The 16312-nt window shown below is 45.7% G+C and overlaps 1 protein-coding gene across 2 annotated transcripts in view; it reads left to right on the forward strand.

The window, feature by feature from the left end:
* The window catches only part of TSPAN17 (tetraspanin 17), a 38653-nt gene that overhangs the window by 2526 nt on the left and 19815 nt on the right, over nucleotides 1–16312 (forward strand). Inside the window, exons 2-5 of one of the 2 annotated variants that reach the window (XM_030212621.1) lie at nucleotides 2882–2920; nucleotides 8945–8995; nucleotides 11854–12000; nucleotides 14564–14734. In XM_030212621.1, coding sequence (XP_030068481.1) covers nucleotides 2882–2920; nucleotides 8945–8995; nucleotides 11854–12000; nucleotides 14564–14734 — 408 coding nt within the window. The remainder of the gene's footprint in view (nucleotides 1–2881; nucleotides 2921–8944; nucleotides 8996–11853; nucleotides 12001–14563; nucleotides 14735–16312) is intronic. The other variant, XM_030212622.1, reaches the window with a different exon arrangement.

Consider the following 16312-nt stretch of genomic DNA (forward strand, 5'->3'; position numbering starts at 1 on the left):
TTGTGCTGAGCTGCTGAAAGGGACATGGGGTCAGCTGTACCCTCTCTTCAGTTTTACATATACAGGCAGACATGGTCATTCATAGCTCCTCTGTAGTGGATGAACTGTGACCTTTCTGTGGGCAGCGTATGAGTGGCACGGGGTGGCAGAGCATGCTCTGGAGGAGGGGGGGACGGGCATCCTCAGCTGAGAGCTTAGGTCTTCTCTTTTCCTCCTCAATGAAATTAGTATAGAAATACTTTTAAAACAAATCGTAGGAAATATTTTTTTTCACTCAATGAATAGTTAAGCTCTGGAACTCTTTGCTGGAAGATGTAGTAACACTGGTTAACGTATCTGGGTTTGGACATATTCCTGGAGGAAAAGTCCATAGTCTGTTATTGAGATGGACATGGGGGATATAAAAAGACTAGAAGCGGTCCAGAGGAAGGTGACAGAAATGATATGGGACTTGTGCCATAAGATCTATGAAAAGAGACTAAAAGACCTGAATATGTATAGCCTAGAGGAAAGAAGGGACAGGGGAGATATGATACAGACGTTTAAATACAATATTTTCCAGAGAAGGGGAAATAGTAAAACTAGAGGACATGAGCTGAGGTTGTGGGGTGGTAGATTTAGGAGTAATGTCAAGAAATTCTTTTTCATGGAGAGGGTGGTCAATGCCTAGAATGCCCTCATGAGGGCGGTGGTAGAGATAAAAACAGTGACGGAATTCAAAAAGTTGGGGGATGAACACAGAGGAACCCTATTTAGAAAACAGATGGTAGAAAAAAATAAATAAAAAAACCCAAAACCTTAAATGGCTGCAGGAGGTGGATGTGTGAGTGACGCTTGGACGGCTACTCCAGCTGTACAGAACTAAAGGCCGGTGCCAGGCAGACTTTGTAGGGCTGTGTCTGTATATGGCAATCCGGTTTAGGATAGGCTGGAAAGGGCTTCATTGGCAACTTCAGTAGCTGGAACAGAGGACAGTGCTGGGCAAACCTTTATGGTCTGGATCCTCAAATGACAAGATGGATTTGGATAGGCCGGAGTGGGCTTTGATGGCAACTCCAGTAGGTGGAACATAAGGACAGAGCCGGGCGGACTTCTATGGTCCACGTCCCAGAAATGCCAAAGAAAGACTCGTGATAAAGTATATAATATCACATTCATTGTTGATGTAATCATGAATGGATAATGAATGTGACTGTTAGAAATAGGATACTGGGCTTGAGGGACCGTCTCAGTATGGCAATGCTTATGTTCTTATGATGATTTCCCTTACTTCTCCCCAGTACTAGCCCTACCACTGGGTGACTGGTGTTTACATGTGGCCCCTTGTTTTATTTACTTAAGTCAATACAGCTGAAGCCCTGTGTGGGTCTCTACCCACGGCCCTACATCCCTCTGCATCTCCTGTTGATCACCTCTGTCACTTGTATTCCAAAAAGAAACTGTTCAAATTGTGGTGTCATCCTTGTAACAATGACACAAACTCTCTTAACAGACAGGCACATTGTAATAAAGTAGCATAAAACCTTAGAAATCCACATTCTACATCAATGAGGTAAACCTGTCAGAACGCAAACTCCCAGGCCTCAACCAGCTCCAACACCCCCTAGGATCAGATAATCCCAGAACCAGCAGTAAACCACCTCTTGGAAAAGCAGACCGACCAGTCTGCTGCCGAGCCCTACATCCAAAGTTGTACAGCAGTTAGCAGAATCCCTCACCTCAGTCAGCACTTGGACCCTCCTCTCCAATGCTAGAATATGAGATCATGACTAGAAACCTGCAGACACACACTGAAGTGGAAACCTATAGACACAGAGCTAGAAAAACATTTCCTGCGGCATTGTACACATGAAATACTTTCAATAAATAAGGGGACCCCTGTGTAATCCTATGGGAAAACAGGAAGAACAGCAGCTGTACAGTCTGTTTTGTCCAGCTACCGAGTTTGAGATGTGATGTGATCTGGTCCACCACCAAAACCTGGACCTTTTCCTTTTTACTCTCCTCTATTCCCTATCATTTGGTTTTGATATCACTACTGTATATTCTCTTTTTATTTTACTTTCTTTAGATGTTACTTTGGCTGGCTTTGAGTCCACCCCCCCCCCTTCCGTCACCCCTGAGGGAGACATGCAGACAGTGAGTGTGGTTAGAAACTGGCACAAGCAGTGAGAGACAGATAAGTAGTGACATGCCCTAAGAGTCTCCACTTGCCCTCATGTTGACCATGGGGTTGGTCTGATACCGGGGTGGGGGCCTATTACTACTCTGTTCAAAAATGTTGATCCTGTCCTAGACAGCCTTCATCAAAATTCTACAGAAGAGACTTATTTCTTCCAGTGCGAACATTGTGTGGGTTAACTGAAGATTCACAGCTGGAGCTGCCATCAGATTTACCCAATAAATGTGAGCTAGTCCTAGATTTACCCCACTGCATGCAGAGGTGAGCTGAGCTCACCTTTTTGAGACTGCTTTTAGCCTGGGTTTGAATTTGAGAGGGCGCATGAGGTAAACTCAGGCTTGTGTGTCTCTGAAACAAACCATTCAGATATTTATAAGGCTTCTGTAAGGTATAGGAAAGTATACCTTTCTGCCCAAAAAAGAATGGATTCAGGTTCTGACACAGCTGAAGTGTTTCCATACTGAGGGGCTAAAGCAGAAAGCTACCCTGAGCCTGACCGTGGGGGTAAGATACGGGTATACACGCATGTTATGGCCACACAATGCGGACAGTCATTAAGAACCTCTTTGCAGTGCACACAGGAAACGGTGGCTTTAAACATCTGCATAGTTTGAGGAAATTTTGAGCCAGGTCCAGGGCAGCATAGAAGGGTTGGTTAAGAGTGATTAAATACCTCATTTTTCTTTTTTTTTTCTGCAGCCCGAACAGCTATCTGCAACTTTAAAAGACAGATGTGAGGTAACAGCAGTATTGTGTGTGCGTGCCAACGCAAGGCTGCGGCTGCTTTTCTGTGTATAAATATTAGCCTTGCAAAAAGAAAGTGTTGTGAGTCCAATATTTATGTACGGAACAACAGCCAGAGCTGGGTGGCAGCGTCCTGAGCTTTGTTCCAACGCGTGCACAGGAAGCTGTACTTTTCACCTGACCGTTGTGCGCATGTGTCTAGTAGGGTCCCTGTGAGTAGCCAGCAAGTTCTGTGCACATGAAACTTGCATCTATTTGCCTTGCTGTCTGATCCAGTTTTAAGTTTTCAGAAGAAGGCATGTGCTCAGCCATCCACACACAGCTCTGGCCTAGGGCTTTTGATGTTGACCCTGAAGAGGTAGTAAATGGCTGGATGGCAAACTTGGAGCAAGCACTGTGCTGGAGTTTGAGCTGGCTGGAACTGGGGCCCAATGCAGAGGGCAGCGGCAGGACTGGAACTGAGTGAAATTGCTTTGGTTGCCAGTTTCAGAATTTTACTTTAGTTTAATGTAGAAAAATGAAGGCAGATAAAGATCATATGGCCTATCCAGTCTGTCCATCCATGCCATGCGGTGTCCCTTTCTCTCCCTTTCTAGTAGTCCTAAGCTTTCATGCGTAAGGCTCTTTTTATTGTCAAACGTTCTCAAACTTTACGGAGTACAGAGAGCCTTGAGGTCAAAAGGAGCCCAGTATTTGTTAATTCCTGTACTGAAAAGGTTTCATTTTGAAGAAACTCGAAAATCAACATTTTCAATTGTTTAGCCTCAAGAATGGAATTCCCTTCCTGTGAAAAGACACTGGGGCACTTAAGAAATGATCGATGAACTGTCTTGGTGAAATCATATCATTTTTATTCTTATTAAAGGCAGCTACAGTCTGCTGAGAGAAATACAAAAAGGGCAGCTTTTGCAACCTGCTGTGGAGCTGATACCTTGGTTATAAGATGTACAATGGGCAGAATGCAGTTGTCGTTATGATGAGATCTGTAACGGCTGGAGTGTAATATTGATTGCAGTATATATTTTTATGTGATCTGCTTTGGTTGAGACTGGAATATAAGTCAACAGAAATCAAGAGATGGGGCGAAGGGGGTTTCTATATGGAAACTTGTGCACTCATTTACTGAGCAGGCTGAAGACCCCAACTTGCCTTTATTAATAATCATCCTTAATTCAATCTGCCCATGATAATACAATTGAAACATAGCAATAAGCGATCCAACAATTAACTGGGGGATCCTTATACTAAGCGGTGGTAAAAAGTGGTCGTAGCTTTGGGCCTTTTCCCATACTAATTTTTTTTTTAATTACATTTGTACCCCGTGCTTTCCCACTCATGGCAGGCTCAATGTGGCTTACTAATGGGCAGTTTTCCTATTTTTTTTTAATTAATGGCCATTGTTTAGCCATTACAAAATGTATCCCCCTGTTTACTAATGCTGATTCACTTTGAATTGGTTGCGTCAGTATTGCCACGCAGCAGCCGCTAGTGCAGCTTAGGAAACAGGGGCTTTAGTGTGTGAACAGTTACCGATAGCTATTTTATAGGCGGTAAGGGCTCATGTATGAATCCTATGCTAATCAGCACACGGTAATGCAGATGCGCTGACTAGTGCAGAAACACCCACTGTCTTCCCCCCGACACACCTCCCCTCAGAAATATTCTACAGTAGTTTGTAGCAGCTTACCATGGGTTGCAGGAGTGTGGCCCACGCTAAGCCATTTTAATCTGCAGTAAGCGTGTGCTAGCATTTACTGCAGCTTAGTAAAAGAACCCTAAGAAAATAGAAAAAAATGAAAAGTTAAAAAAAAAACCCACTATATAAAGGAGTAAAGTAGGAGACCCTCCCCACCTCTCCCCATGCTATGCACAGTTGTAAATCTCTATAGAACAGGTGCTGTTTCTTGCTTCACAGCTCACACATCAGCGTCTCATGCAAGAAACCTTCTGTCCACCCCTTGCATCTCATCTAGTGTTTTCTCTTATGAAAATATAAATCGCCTCCTGTATAAGTTCTCAGCTAGGGCCAAGCAGTGGTTTCACACCGAATGGGGCTGATGTCATTGCAGGCTTTCAAGCTTGTTGGGCTCACAGTTGCTAGACAGACTTTTCTACAGCAAGATTAGCCAGACAGATGTGGGGAGGATGAATTAGTCCTTTCAATTTCTGGTACTAAAGGTGCAAATTCTATAACAGGGACCTAGAATTATATATCCAGTGTGTACAGGAGGAGCCCATCCTATAAAGCAGGGGGGCAACCTGCAGCCCATGAAATTCTGGGTTCTAGGACAAGCAGGATGCGTCAGCCACATATAGGTGACGTCATCTGACAGCTCCCATTAGACAGAAAAAGCTCTCCTATAGCTCAGAGGGGTTTTTTTTTTTTTCAAACCCTCTGAGCATGTATAGTGTTCCCCTTCCCCTGTAGCTATGAATGCCCAGGTACTTCCCCCTTCCTTCCCCAGTCTACGATTTCCGCCATTCCCAATGGTCGTTTTAGGTACTTTCCCTTCCTTCCCCAGTCTACAATTTCCGCCATTCCCAATGGTCGTTTTAGGTACTTTCCCTTCCTTCCCCAGTCTACAATTTCTGCCATTCCCAATGGTTGTTTTAGGTACTTCCCCTTCCTTCCCCAGTTTACGATTTCTGCCATTCCCAATGGTCGTTTTTTTCCTTAGATCTCCATGAAACTACAAGAAACGCAGCAAACTTACCTCAACATCATGCCAGAGAAAGAGAAATCTGGCTTTAAAAGGTGCCTGGGCTGCAACTAGAAGATTAGCACACTTGATCCACATGATTGTGCATCTGGTTCTTGGGGCCATCCCACGAGACACAGTCCTGCTTACATTATGCCCGCATGTCTCCACGTGCACACAAGCAAAGGAAGCGCACCTTCGGGGATCACCTAAAGAAGAGAGGAAGGCTGGAGCTACCGACAAGGTCACCACTGTCGGTACGTCCTCCTGATCCGCTCTAGGTCGCACAACAGGTGCCACTGCCCTTCACTACCCCAGCGCACTGCAGTAATCTACATAGAGCCACGATTAACCATCAAAACTTCCGAAAAAATCTAAAGAATCACCTTTTCAAAAAGGCATATCCCACAGAACAGACATAAATATCGAATATGAAGCACAATAATCAAATTAGGAAACAGACAATACCCTATCCCTTGCCGCGGTTCCCACCCTTGCATTCTGCATGGGCTGAATCACCCCAATTCTAACTTAATTGTACTTATACAAACCAACCTGTACTGTTCACACCAGAGTCTGTAACCACCTCTCTGGAATTATGTAAGCCACATTGAGCCTACAAATAGGTGGGAAAATGTGGGATACAAATGTAACAAATAAATAAAATAAGTAAATAGAAAATGGCATTAGCCAGAGTTTTGGCTATTTTAAATCCTACATTTTGAAAATATTTGTTTGCATCATTTTCACTTATTTATTTATTTACCCCAGAAGGTCTCTGGAGCTCTCAGAATGTCTGGTTCTGACATTACATAATGTTGTGGCCCGCTAGGGTTAGTTCTGACATTCATGTGGCCTCTGTGTATAAAGGTGGCCCTCCCCATGCTATAAAGGAATATAAATGCTGAATTTTTGTAGGATACTGGTGTATCACTATAATTTTTTATTTTATAAGCTGCTCTATTCACAGTTCTGAACAGAGTAGAAATTTACATGCATAGTGGAGTGGAGGAGTGGCCTAGTGGTTAGGGTGGTGGACTTTGGTCCTGAGGAACTGAGTTCAATTCCCACTTCAGGCACAGGCAGCTCCTTGTGACTCTGGGCAAGTCACTTAACCCTCCATAGCCGCATTGAGCCTGCCATGAGTGGGAAAGTGTGGGGTACAAATGTAATAAAAATACTGTCTTGTACATCTCTTTTTGTTAACAATCTTCTTTTAAACATTCCTTTTCCATCATAATGTCTACAGAACTGTACACACATCAGTGTGTAAGTTCAGGTGGAAAAAGCTTGACACAATAAAACCGCTTTAAGACATTTTCTGAACATGCAGAAACTCTCCACAAGCCTAATGTCCAGTGACAGCTGGTAACTGAAGCCTTTTAGAAGTCTCAGATCCCAATTAACACTAACATTTAGATGCGACACATAAGCCAGCCATCGGTCTAGGTTGAGTGCTTTAGTGCGGCAGGTGTTATAAGTTATGTGCATAAGGAGGACTGTGTCCCTCCCGCCTGTGCTCCGCTCCTTGCAAATCCTACGCAAGTTAAGCAGGGTCTTTGCAGAATGACCCCCAGACAGCATGTTGGTATCTATATGGGTCAATGCGCATATAGGCACCTGTATACTACCATTCTAGACATTTCCACACATGCCCGTCCCACTTTCCTCTATCATGTAGGTCAGGGAAGTGTTCATTTTGGTTCAAAAAACCTTCACAACTATAAAGAACTTCAACAGAATGCTGAATATCATTCAAAAAATGTATAAAGCATGCTCAGAAGAAATTGGAGAGAGTAACACAGGTATAAATACCCCCGATCACAGGATTCAAAGATCCTCCAACGGCTCAGTCATTGCACTCACAGTGCCCCAACAGTGAATGCAAAAACCATTTACAGGTCATACAGTTTCTTTTAACAGGAGTGCCATTTTCATGCAGTGCAAATGTTCAGTACAAAAAAAATCATCTCTCATAAATCTTCAAACAGGATCAACGGAACCAATGTACTTATCTACTTCAAGGGTTGTGGGGTCCCGACACGGACCGTGTTTCCCTAGATACTTCTTCAGGTAACCCCAAAATTCAAAATTGACGGAGTACTGGCAAATATAGTGGAATGAGAGATCAGCATTCCATCAGTTTTGAATTTTGGGGTTTTCTGAAGAAGTATCTAGTGAAACACAGTCTGTGTAGGGACCCTTTAATGCTTGAAGTACATAAGTACATTGGTTCCGTTGATCCTTTCTGTTTGAAGATTTATGAGAGAGATTCTTTTTGTACATATATGTGTTTTGGACTGAACATTTGCACAGCATGAAAATAGCACTCCTATTAAAAGAGACTGTATGACTGTAAATAGTTTTTTGTGTTCACTGTAGGGGCACTGTGAGTGCAATGATTGAGCCATGGGAGGATCTTTGAATCCTGTGTTGGGGGGGGGGGTATTTATACCTGTGTTGATCTCTCCAATTTATTCTGAGCACAATTTACACATTTTTTTTTGGATGATATTCAGTATTCTGTTCGTATTTTTTAAAGCTGTGGGGTTTTTTTTGCTTTTTTTTTGTGTGTGTTTAAATCTTCCCCCCCCCCCCCCCCCCCGCCATTTTTGTGATATATTCATTTGGGCATCCTTGGTTCAAAGCACATCTTTTGAGTTGGGAATCAGAAACCTAGACAACTGGGAAGTGACACCATGACTGCAAGAATCAATGAAATCCTAGCAGAGAATGGGAACAAAGGCTTCCATGTTGGCAGCCTGAAGGCTCAGGGGACAGATGCCTAGCCTCTGGAGCTACCCACCCCCTTCTTACTCTCCCACTTCTTTCACTTTAGGGGGCCTTATTACCAAACAGACACAGGGTTATAACATTGAGCTTCATAGTCATAGCTGTTAGAGATTTTAGTTCAATGCTTGTGTCATTTCTACTCAAGCAGAGTTGATGTTGTGTTTTACCGGGAGGCAGAGCTATAAGAGTTACCGCTGTGATGCAGTCCATGTAGGGCAAGAGGGAAGTGTGAAGGAATTTCAGAACTGTTACAATAATTAGTTTGAGGTGCTCCACATTGGACTGAGTGCTGAGCCGCTGTCACTAGTCCAGAAATCTGCTGAGATGTTTCCTAATTGGTTCTTACAGCTCCCATTGTGTTTTCTCCCTTGCTCAGAGGGAGAGGAAGGGACAAGCATGCTGAGTGGAGGATGGCAGTCTGTCTGGGCCTGATGTCTATCTGCTGGCATGTTCTATGTTTCCATATTTTTATGTAACCTGGGATCTTCCTCTGCTCTGACTGGTGATACCTCTTCTTGTCTTTCAGCTACTAGGTGCTGCGTTTCTGGCTGTTGGCCTGTGGGCATGGGCTGAAAAGGTAAGAGGGATTGAGAGTGGGCCACACATTTTCTCTGTGCCTTGCACCCACACTCCGCTGTGACACATACAACACTCTTCTGAGAGCAGTTCTATATTTATTTATTTAAACATTTTTTAGACTCCACTGCCTTGCCATTCTAGGGTCCCGATGATCAATTTCCCTGCACTGTTCCAAACAGTGCTGTAAAATTATCACCGGAATAGTATGGGGAAATAACGCCCAGATGGTCGAAGCTAATAGCATGCAAATGTAGGTGTTCCATTAGTTTTGATCACGGGGGGAAAGTGCTGGAGGTTTGTGCCAGGGCATGCACCCAAGGTACAATCCTATCACAGTTGTTTGACAGGTCCAGGCTATCAAAAAAAAAAGCCCGGGCCTGTCAAACAGGAGGTTCCTCCCCCCACCTCCTGCATGCAAAAGGCTGAAGGTCTGAGCATGCTCGGGGAGTGCGGCATCGGTGGCTGGAGGCACCCCACTGACTTCTCTTTTCCTGAGGCAGCACAAGGAGGAAGGGAGACGCTTTGGCAGTGGATTTCTTTGACTGGCAGGCCTTTGGCATCCCCACCGGCAAAGGTATAATATCTAATGTGGGGAGGGAGGCCGCCTTTACTCACGTGATTAAAATGTTTAGTCATGTGCTTAATCGCAATTAAACATTTTAATCGAACCGCAGTCCTAATTTTATTCTGTTAACTGTTCTGTTTGTATTATTTTGTATTTTTAATCTTATACACTGCCTTGGACCTTTTAGGAACTGGTGGTTAATAAGCATTAGATTAGATTAGATTAGGTACTTGGGATAATTAAGGGCCTCTTTTATTATGCCGCGCTACAGCTCCTGGTGCGGTAATGCCGACAAAGCCCATCCGCTGCCATTGCTGTGTGGGCTAGCGCGGCTTGATCAAAGAGGCTCTAAGTGAGTGGCAAAGCTGAAGGCAGATATATGTACAGTTGAATAAGATATGTGGAACTGGTCTCAGTTACAGGGTGTATTGCAGGCTAGTCCAGATGCGGAGTGAGTGGATGGTCAGTTTCCACCGCCATTAAAAGCTTGGGAGAAGCGCCAGGCTTCCACCTTTTTGAAGCAGAAGTTGCCCACCCTCTATGCTAGTAGGTTTCTGTGACGGGGAAAAAGAAGTAATATATAGGGAAACTACTGAACTAGATTCATTTCAGTGCTGTATGTTAGGGGGAATAGAAATTATATTCAGCTAATCAAGGCAGATCATCAGTGTGATAAGCTTGTCATCAGAAACTGATGGCAATTCAAATTGGTAGATAACTATCCTGCTTATTTTCGAATGAGAAGGCCAGCCATCTTCCAACACAAATCGGGAGATGGCCGGCCATCTCCTGAAGCCGGCCAAATTGGTATAATCGAAAGCCGATTTTGGCCGGCTTCAACTGCTTTCCGTCGCAGGGGCGGCCAAAGTTAAAGGGGGCGTTTCGGCAGGGTATGGAAGGCGGGACGGGGCGTGGTTACGAGATGGCCGGCTTCGGCCAATAATGGAAAAAAGAAGGCCGGCTCTGACGAGCATTTGGCCGGCTTCACTTGGTCCATTTATTTTTAGGACCAAGCCTCCAAAAAGTGCCCCAAATGACCAGGTGACCACCGGAGGGAATCGGGGATCACCTCCCCTTACTCCCCCAGTGGTCACCAACCCCCCTCCCACCCCAAAAAAAAAAAAAATTAAAACACATTTTTTGCCAGTCTCCATGCCAGCCTGAAATGTCATACCCAGCACCATGACAGCAGTATGCAGGTCCCTGGAGCAGTTTTTAGTGGGTGCGGTGCACTTCAGGCAGGTGGACCCAGGCCCATCCCCCCCTACCTGTTACACTTGTGGTGGTAAATAGGAGCCCTCCAACCCCCCCCCCAAAACCCACTGTACCCATATGTAGGTGCCCCCCTTCCCCCTTAAGGGCTATGGTAGTGGTGTACTGTTGTGGGGAGTGGGTTTTGGGGGGGATTTGGGGGTCTCAGCACACAAGGTAAGGGTGCTATGCACCTGGGAGGTATTTTTGAAGTCCACTGCAGTGCCCCCTAGGGTGCCCGGTTGGTGTCCTGGCATGTGAGGGGGACCAGTGCACTACAAATGCTAGCTCCTCCCACGACCAAATGCCTTGGATTTGGCCGGGTTTGAGATGGCCGCTATTAGTTTCCATTATCGCTGAAAACCAGTGCCGGCCACCTCTAAAGCTGGCCTAAATGTTGAGATTTGGCCGGCTCCGACTGTATTATCGAAACAAAAGATGGCCGACCATCTTGTTTCGATAATACGGTCAGGACGCCGCTTTACGGGGCTGGCCTTGAAGATGGCCGCCCATATAGATGGCCGGACTCGTTCGATTGTGCCCCACCCAGTCATCTTAATCTCTCTTCAGTGTAAGATTCCTATCAGTTTATTGAATCATTTCTTGAAGAGAAAGTGGCACAGCCTGTCTCTGTAGTTTCTATAATATGTGGAGTGATGAAATGGACTGTTGTCTTCAAAAGCCCAGGTCTTAATCAGTTGGCCTTCAAGTGCCACCAAGTTCAGTGTCCAGGTTTCAAGGTGCATTGTAACCAAGCTGGGGTTTGAGCTAAATCTCATGAACCGCCCCTCTCCATATTACTACCCCCACTTCTGAAGCATGCTGCACATGCCAATTCCCCAGCAATGCAGATGTTTTCTCCAGGAAAACACATCTCTGCTCTTCAGCTGTTCTCTCCTCCTGCAGAGGCCCCAGGAGGTCTCTGACATGACTGGCTGTCCTGTGACTGGGAAGGGTGTATGTTGCAAAGAGAGCTGCTGGGACCTCACTGGTTCTTGTGCACGCATAAACTCACTTCCTCTCTCTCTGGATTTCTGCAGGGTGTCCTTTCAAACATCTCATCCATCACGGACCTGGGTGGCTTCGACCCAGTCTGGCTCTTCATTGTGGTTGGAGGAATCATGTTTGTGCTTGGTTTCGCGGGCTGCATCGGGGCGCTACGTGAGAACACCTTCCTCCTGAAGTTTGTAAGTGGTCTCTTCTCTTCCTGAATGTGTCGCACACCCTCACTCTCTGCAGCATCTCCTGTAGGAAGCTGATGTTTGCAGTGAGACCAGGCAGAACTGTGGTTTATCATTTATAACCGGGGTCAGAGAAATATGTGTATGCCACTCGTAGTCTACAAAGGACAAAACAATCTTGATACAATCTTTCTATATTTCTCAATTAAGTCCTTAAAACATTTTTAGAAAGGAGAATGAGGTCCATAAAATCCATTTTCCACCTTTGTAAATATAGGTGCTCATTTTCAAAACAATGTAAGTTTCTGTGCTTTGAAAATGAGCCACATATTTCCTCCAGTTCGTGCATATATAGAGCTAGATTCAGTGAATAGTGCTGAAAAATCGTTGCTCAATGCTATTCTGTAGTGGGTCCTCAAAGATGAGCAGCAGTTATAGAATCGCGTTGAATGCCGATTTCAGCACCAAAATTTGGGTGCCAGGACATATTTTATTCTATAACGCTGCGTGCAAATTTTAGGAACGCCCATGCACTTCCCATGGTCACGCCCCCTTTTGGGTTGCATGCTATGGGATTTGGGCACATGTTGTTATAGAGTCCAGCGCATATTCAAATTGGTGCCAATTAGCTCCCAATGATTGGTGCTAATTAGCCCGTTAGCCAATTTAGTTGGAAGCACATTTTTGATCAGCGCCATATATAGAATCCAGGAGTTAGTACAGAACAAGTGCTGTCAAATAAAATTTCACATATGTAAATCCAAAATCCTTTCTCCACTTTCCCTTACCTTTAAACATATATTTAAAGTCCAACAACAATGAATATGAAATTTTCAAAGACATAGAGCAGGAATCCTGCAAAAACCTGATTCCAGAGTTTTAATGTCTGTTGCTGCCTTCATCGAGGGGCCAGATTATCAATATCTTGATAAGAAATGCTCAGGGGACATAGAAGTGCCTTTCTGCTGGCTGGTGTGACCTGTCTGTGTCCTGTGATAGATCAGCAGAACACGATGGGTCCATTTTTCAGATTTGAGTTTTGTCCCCACAGAAAGATGCCTTGGATGAGAAGTGCCATGTTATCTCCAATTAGGACTACTCTTTGACTCCATGTCTTAAGGAACAGTGCAGTCCAGTCCTGGTTTTCCCCTGTTGCATGCATGGGCTTGTGCTGTAGTTGTGATTGTCCCTTTGTGTTGCCCAAGCACATCAGAAGTACAAATACATGGGTGTAATGGGGCACAACAAGGACTGGAATAGCTTGTTCATTACGACACGGATGTGCCAAAGATCAGAAGCTCTGCACTGTTCCAAACAGTGCTCTAAAAATAGCACTGGAACAGTGCAGGGCTATAACGCCCCTATGCTCAGAGCTAATAGCACGCAAATATAGGCACACCATTAGCTCTGATCATAGGGGTAAAGTGCGGGAGGATTGTGCATTAGCATGTACTCAGGCACAGTCCTTCTGCACTTGTTTGACAGGTCTAGGTGGTCAAAAGAAGGAGACAGAGGTCCATTGGACCCCCAGACCCCTGCCATCGCCTAGCCCTAGTGCCCCCAACAACGACATAAGGGCTGGAGGTCCAGTGAACCTCCAGTCCACTTGACCCTCCACCCCCCTCTGACACAAGGGCCCAGGGGGCTGGAGATCTGGTAGATCTCCAGTCCCCCTAACCCCCTCCCCTCAACCCCCCCCCCAAAAATAGCCTTGGTGACCCAATGGACTGCTAGCCTAGCCCCCCACCTGCCCCACCTGCCCTGGCGGTTTAGCGGTCCACCCTCCAACCTGGTACCTCCACGATGGAGGAGGGAGTAGCACACTCCCTCCTGTTCCAGTGCCAAAATGGCAGTGCCCAGCCCTGCCCAGTGCTACTCCTTTCTCCATTGTGGAGGTGTGGGGGGGGAGAGGGGGCCACCAGGTGGGAGGGGGGGGGTTGGGTCTGTGGCCCACTGGGCCGCCAGGGCTTTTTTTTTTTGGGGGGGGGGGGGTGAAGGCAGTTAGAGGAGCTGGAGACTCACCGGATCTCCAGCCCCCCCCCTGCCCTTGAGAGGTCAGAGGGACTGAAGGTCTGCCAGACCTCCAGCCCACGTGTTGCTAGCCTGGGGTTGGGCTCCTTGGGGGAGGGGGGCTATTTTTGTGTTCAGGTCAGTTGGGGGGTGGGGGGGCCCATTAGAATACAGATGCATGCTCGACGGGCTCCCCATTCCTCCCCAATGCTCTATAAACCCTAACACCAGCTCCGAAGTGGCGTAGGGTTTACAGCGGTAGCAGTGTGCTAGTTTGACATGCTGCCCGCTGAGCATTGGGGAAGAATACTAATATCGCTGTTTAGCATGCATTTGCATGCTATTAGTGTTGAGAGCCAGCAATCACGTGGTTTCACGTGCTCGCTGGCTCTGATCTTGGGATGCAAGCAAACGCTGGTACAAGTCCATTGCTAAAGGCCTCTAGCACCCGTGTTTGCTTTTGATTATCTGGCCCTGAGCCAGGTAGGTCCCTGCCCCAACCTTTTGGCTTTAGCTTAAGACATTTTTAATGTGATGAGATGTTTTCTCCTCTTTGCAGTTCTCGGTTTGTCTGGGGTTGATATTCTTCCTGGAACTCACAGCAGGGATCCTGGCTTTTGTATTCAAAGACTGGATCAAAGATCAGCTAAACTTCTTCATTAATAACAATGTAAAAGCCTATCGTGATGACATCGACCTGCAGAACCTCATTGACTTCGCACAGGAATATGTGAGTAGAGCTGCGGACCCCCAACCCTCTTGCAGAACATAGCAGAAGGGTGACTGGTTTGCTATGGGGCACTGCTGTTCTGCTCTCTCTTTCTCTCAAAGTCTTCATCCAGTTCAGTGTGTTTGTGAACAGGAAATCCTGAAATCTGTCTCTCAAAGGCTCAGTCTGAAGCTGCTCTGGCACGGGACTGTAGTGAAGGAGGATTTTTCCCTTGGGAGAGTCAGACTCAAGCTTTCATCTTATAAATAGTACAAAGATATCAGGGCTGGCTTTGTCACCATGGTAACCACTGGGCTGACTGGAATCAGGGCCTAACAGATCCTGGAAGCCTCTCCAGCCTGGGGCTGAGCGTGTGGTGGCTTTCCCTCTGCTTCTGCACCCTATTTGTCTGATACTGATTAGCTCATTGTCTTCATGGGCCATTTATGAGTAGCAGCTCTGGATTCGGCCCTTAAACCTGGACAGGTGTGCACAGTGTATGACGTTAACCTGCTGGTGAGATCCTGTACTCCCAGTGGAATTCATTGTTCCAGCTGTCTCCTTTCTCTGGAGGGGATTTCCTTCTCAAACCCCAGATCACCACAGAAATGCAGCCTAGTGAAGTGAGCAAGAGTCTCGGGTGGTGGAGAAGGAGACTCTGATTCTGCAGAGTAGCAGAAAAGCTGAGGTGGTGGACCGGGAAAACACAGGGAGCAGGCGAGTGTTTCAGGTAGTTTTGGAGTTTCGTCTTAAAGGAGAGAGCTATCTCCTATTGAAAATTGCACATACTTTTTCTCCTTTAAGTATATGGACCAGGACATGCCTGTGGCTAATCCCATACAGTTAGGCTTCTGTATTTTGTCATAGAAATCAAATTGCCCATTATCATTAAAACTCCAGTATAATAATTCAGACAAGAATAAATATTACTGGAGTATTTCCTTTCTTTCTTTATGATGGAAAAGTGGTGTGTGCTGAAGAGTTTGAAGGATAATGTTTTGATCTGCAATAACAGAAAGCCACAGTCCAGTGATCCTCAGCTCTCAGAAAGGGGGGTTGGAGGATTCCCAGGACATATAGTGGGAAAAGGAAAAAAATGGAAGGCAATCGGCATGTATGGGAAAGTGGGGAACTGCAAAAATTCTCCCAAAGATCCAAGAGACTTTTGAGACACTGTACATGGGTGATAATCCCTAGAAGAGCTATGAGGCAGTGGGAGGGGATGTGGGTGATAATCCCCAGCAGACCTCTGAGGCACTGGGGGGGGGGGGGGGGTGAGTGATAATGAAACAGGCTAGTAAATCAGAAGACAAAAGGCCAAATTTGGTTCCAAACAAGGCAACTTTATTGCTAGCAAGTGAACAGTACCGAGTAGTCTCAGGACACTGTGTGTCGCAAATCACCTGACACTTACATTTATACTTCCCTACTGGGCCTGCGCACTAGGCCCCTTACACGTCACATTTGGCATGCGCAGTAAACAGTTGTAGTTCTTACAGTGCATAATTGTAGTTCTCAGTACGTACACACGTCATAATACTGAAAAGATACTGGCAAGAGAAACGAAACTTAGCAGCTTATTCTACATACACACAATGC

The sequence above is a fragment of the Microcaecilia unicolor genome, chromosome 8 (assembly GCF_901765095.1).
Source record: "Microcaecilia unicolor chromosome 8, aMicUni1.1, whole genome shotgun sequence".
Lineage (NCBI taxonomy): Eukaryota > Metazoa > Chordata > Amphibia > Gymnophiona > Siphonopidae > Microcaecilia > Microcaecilia unicolor.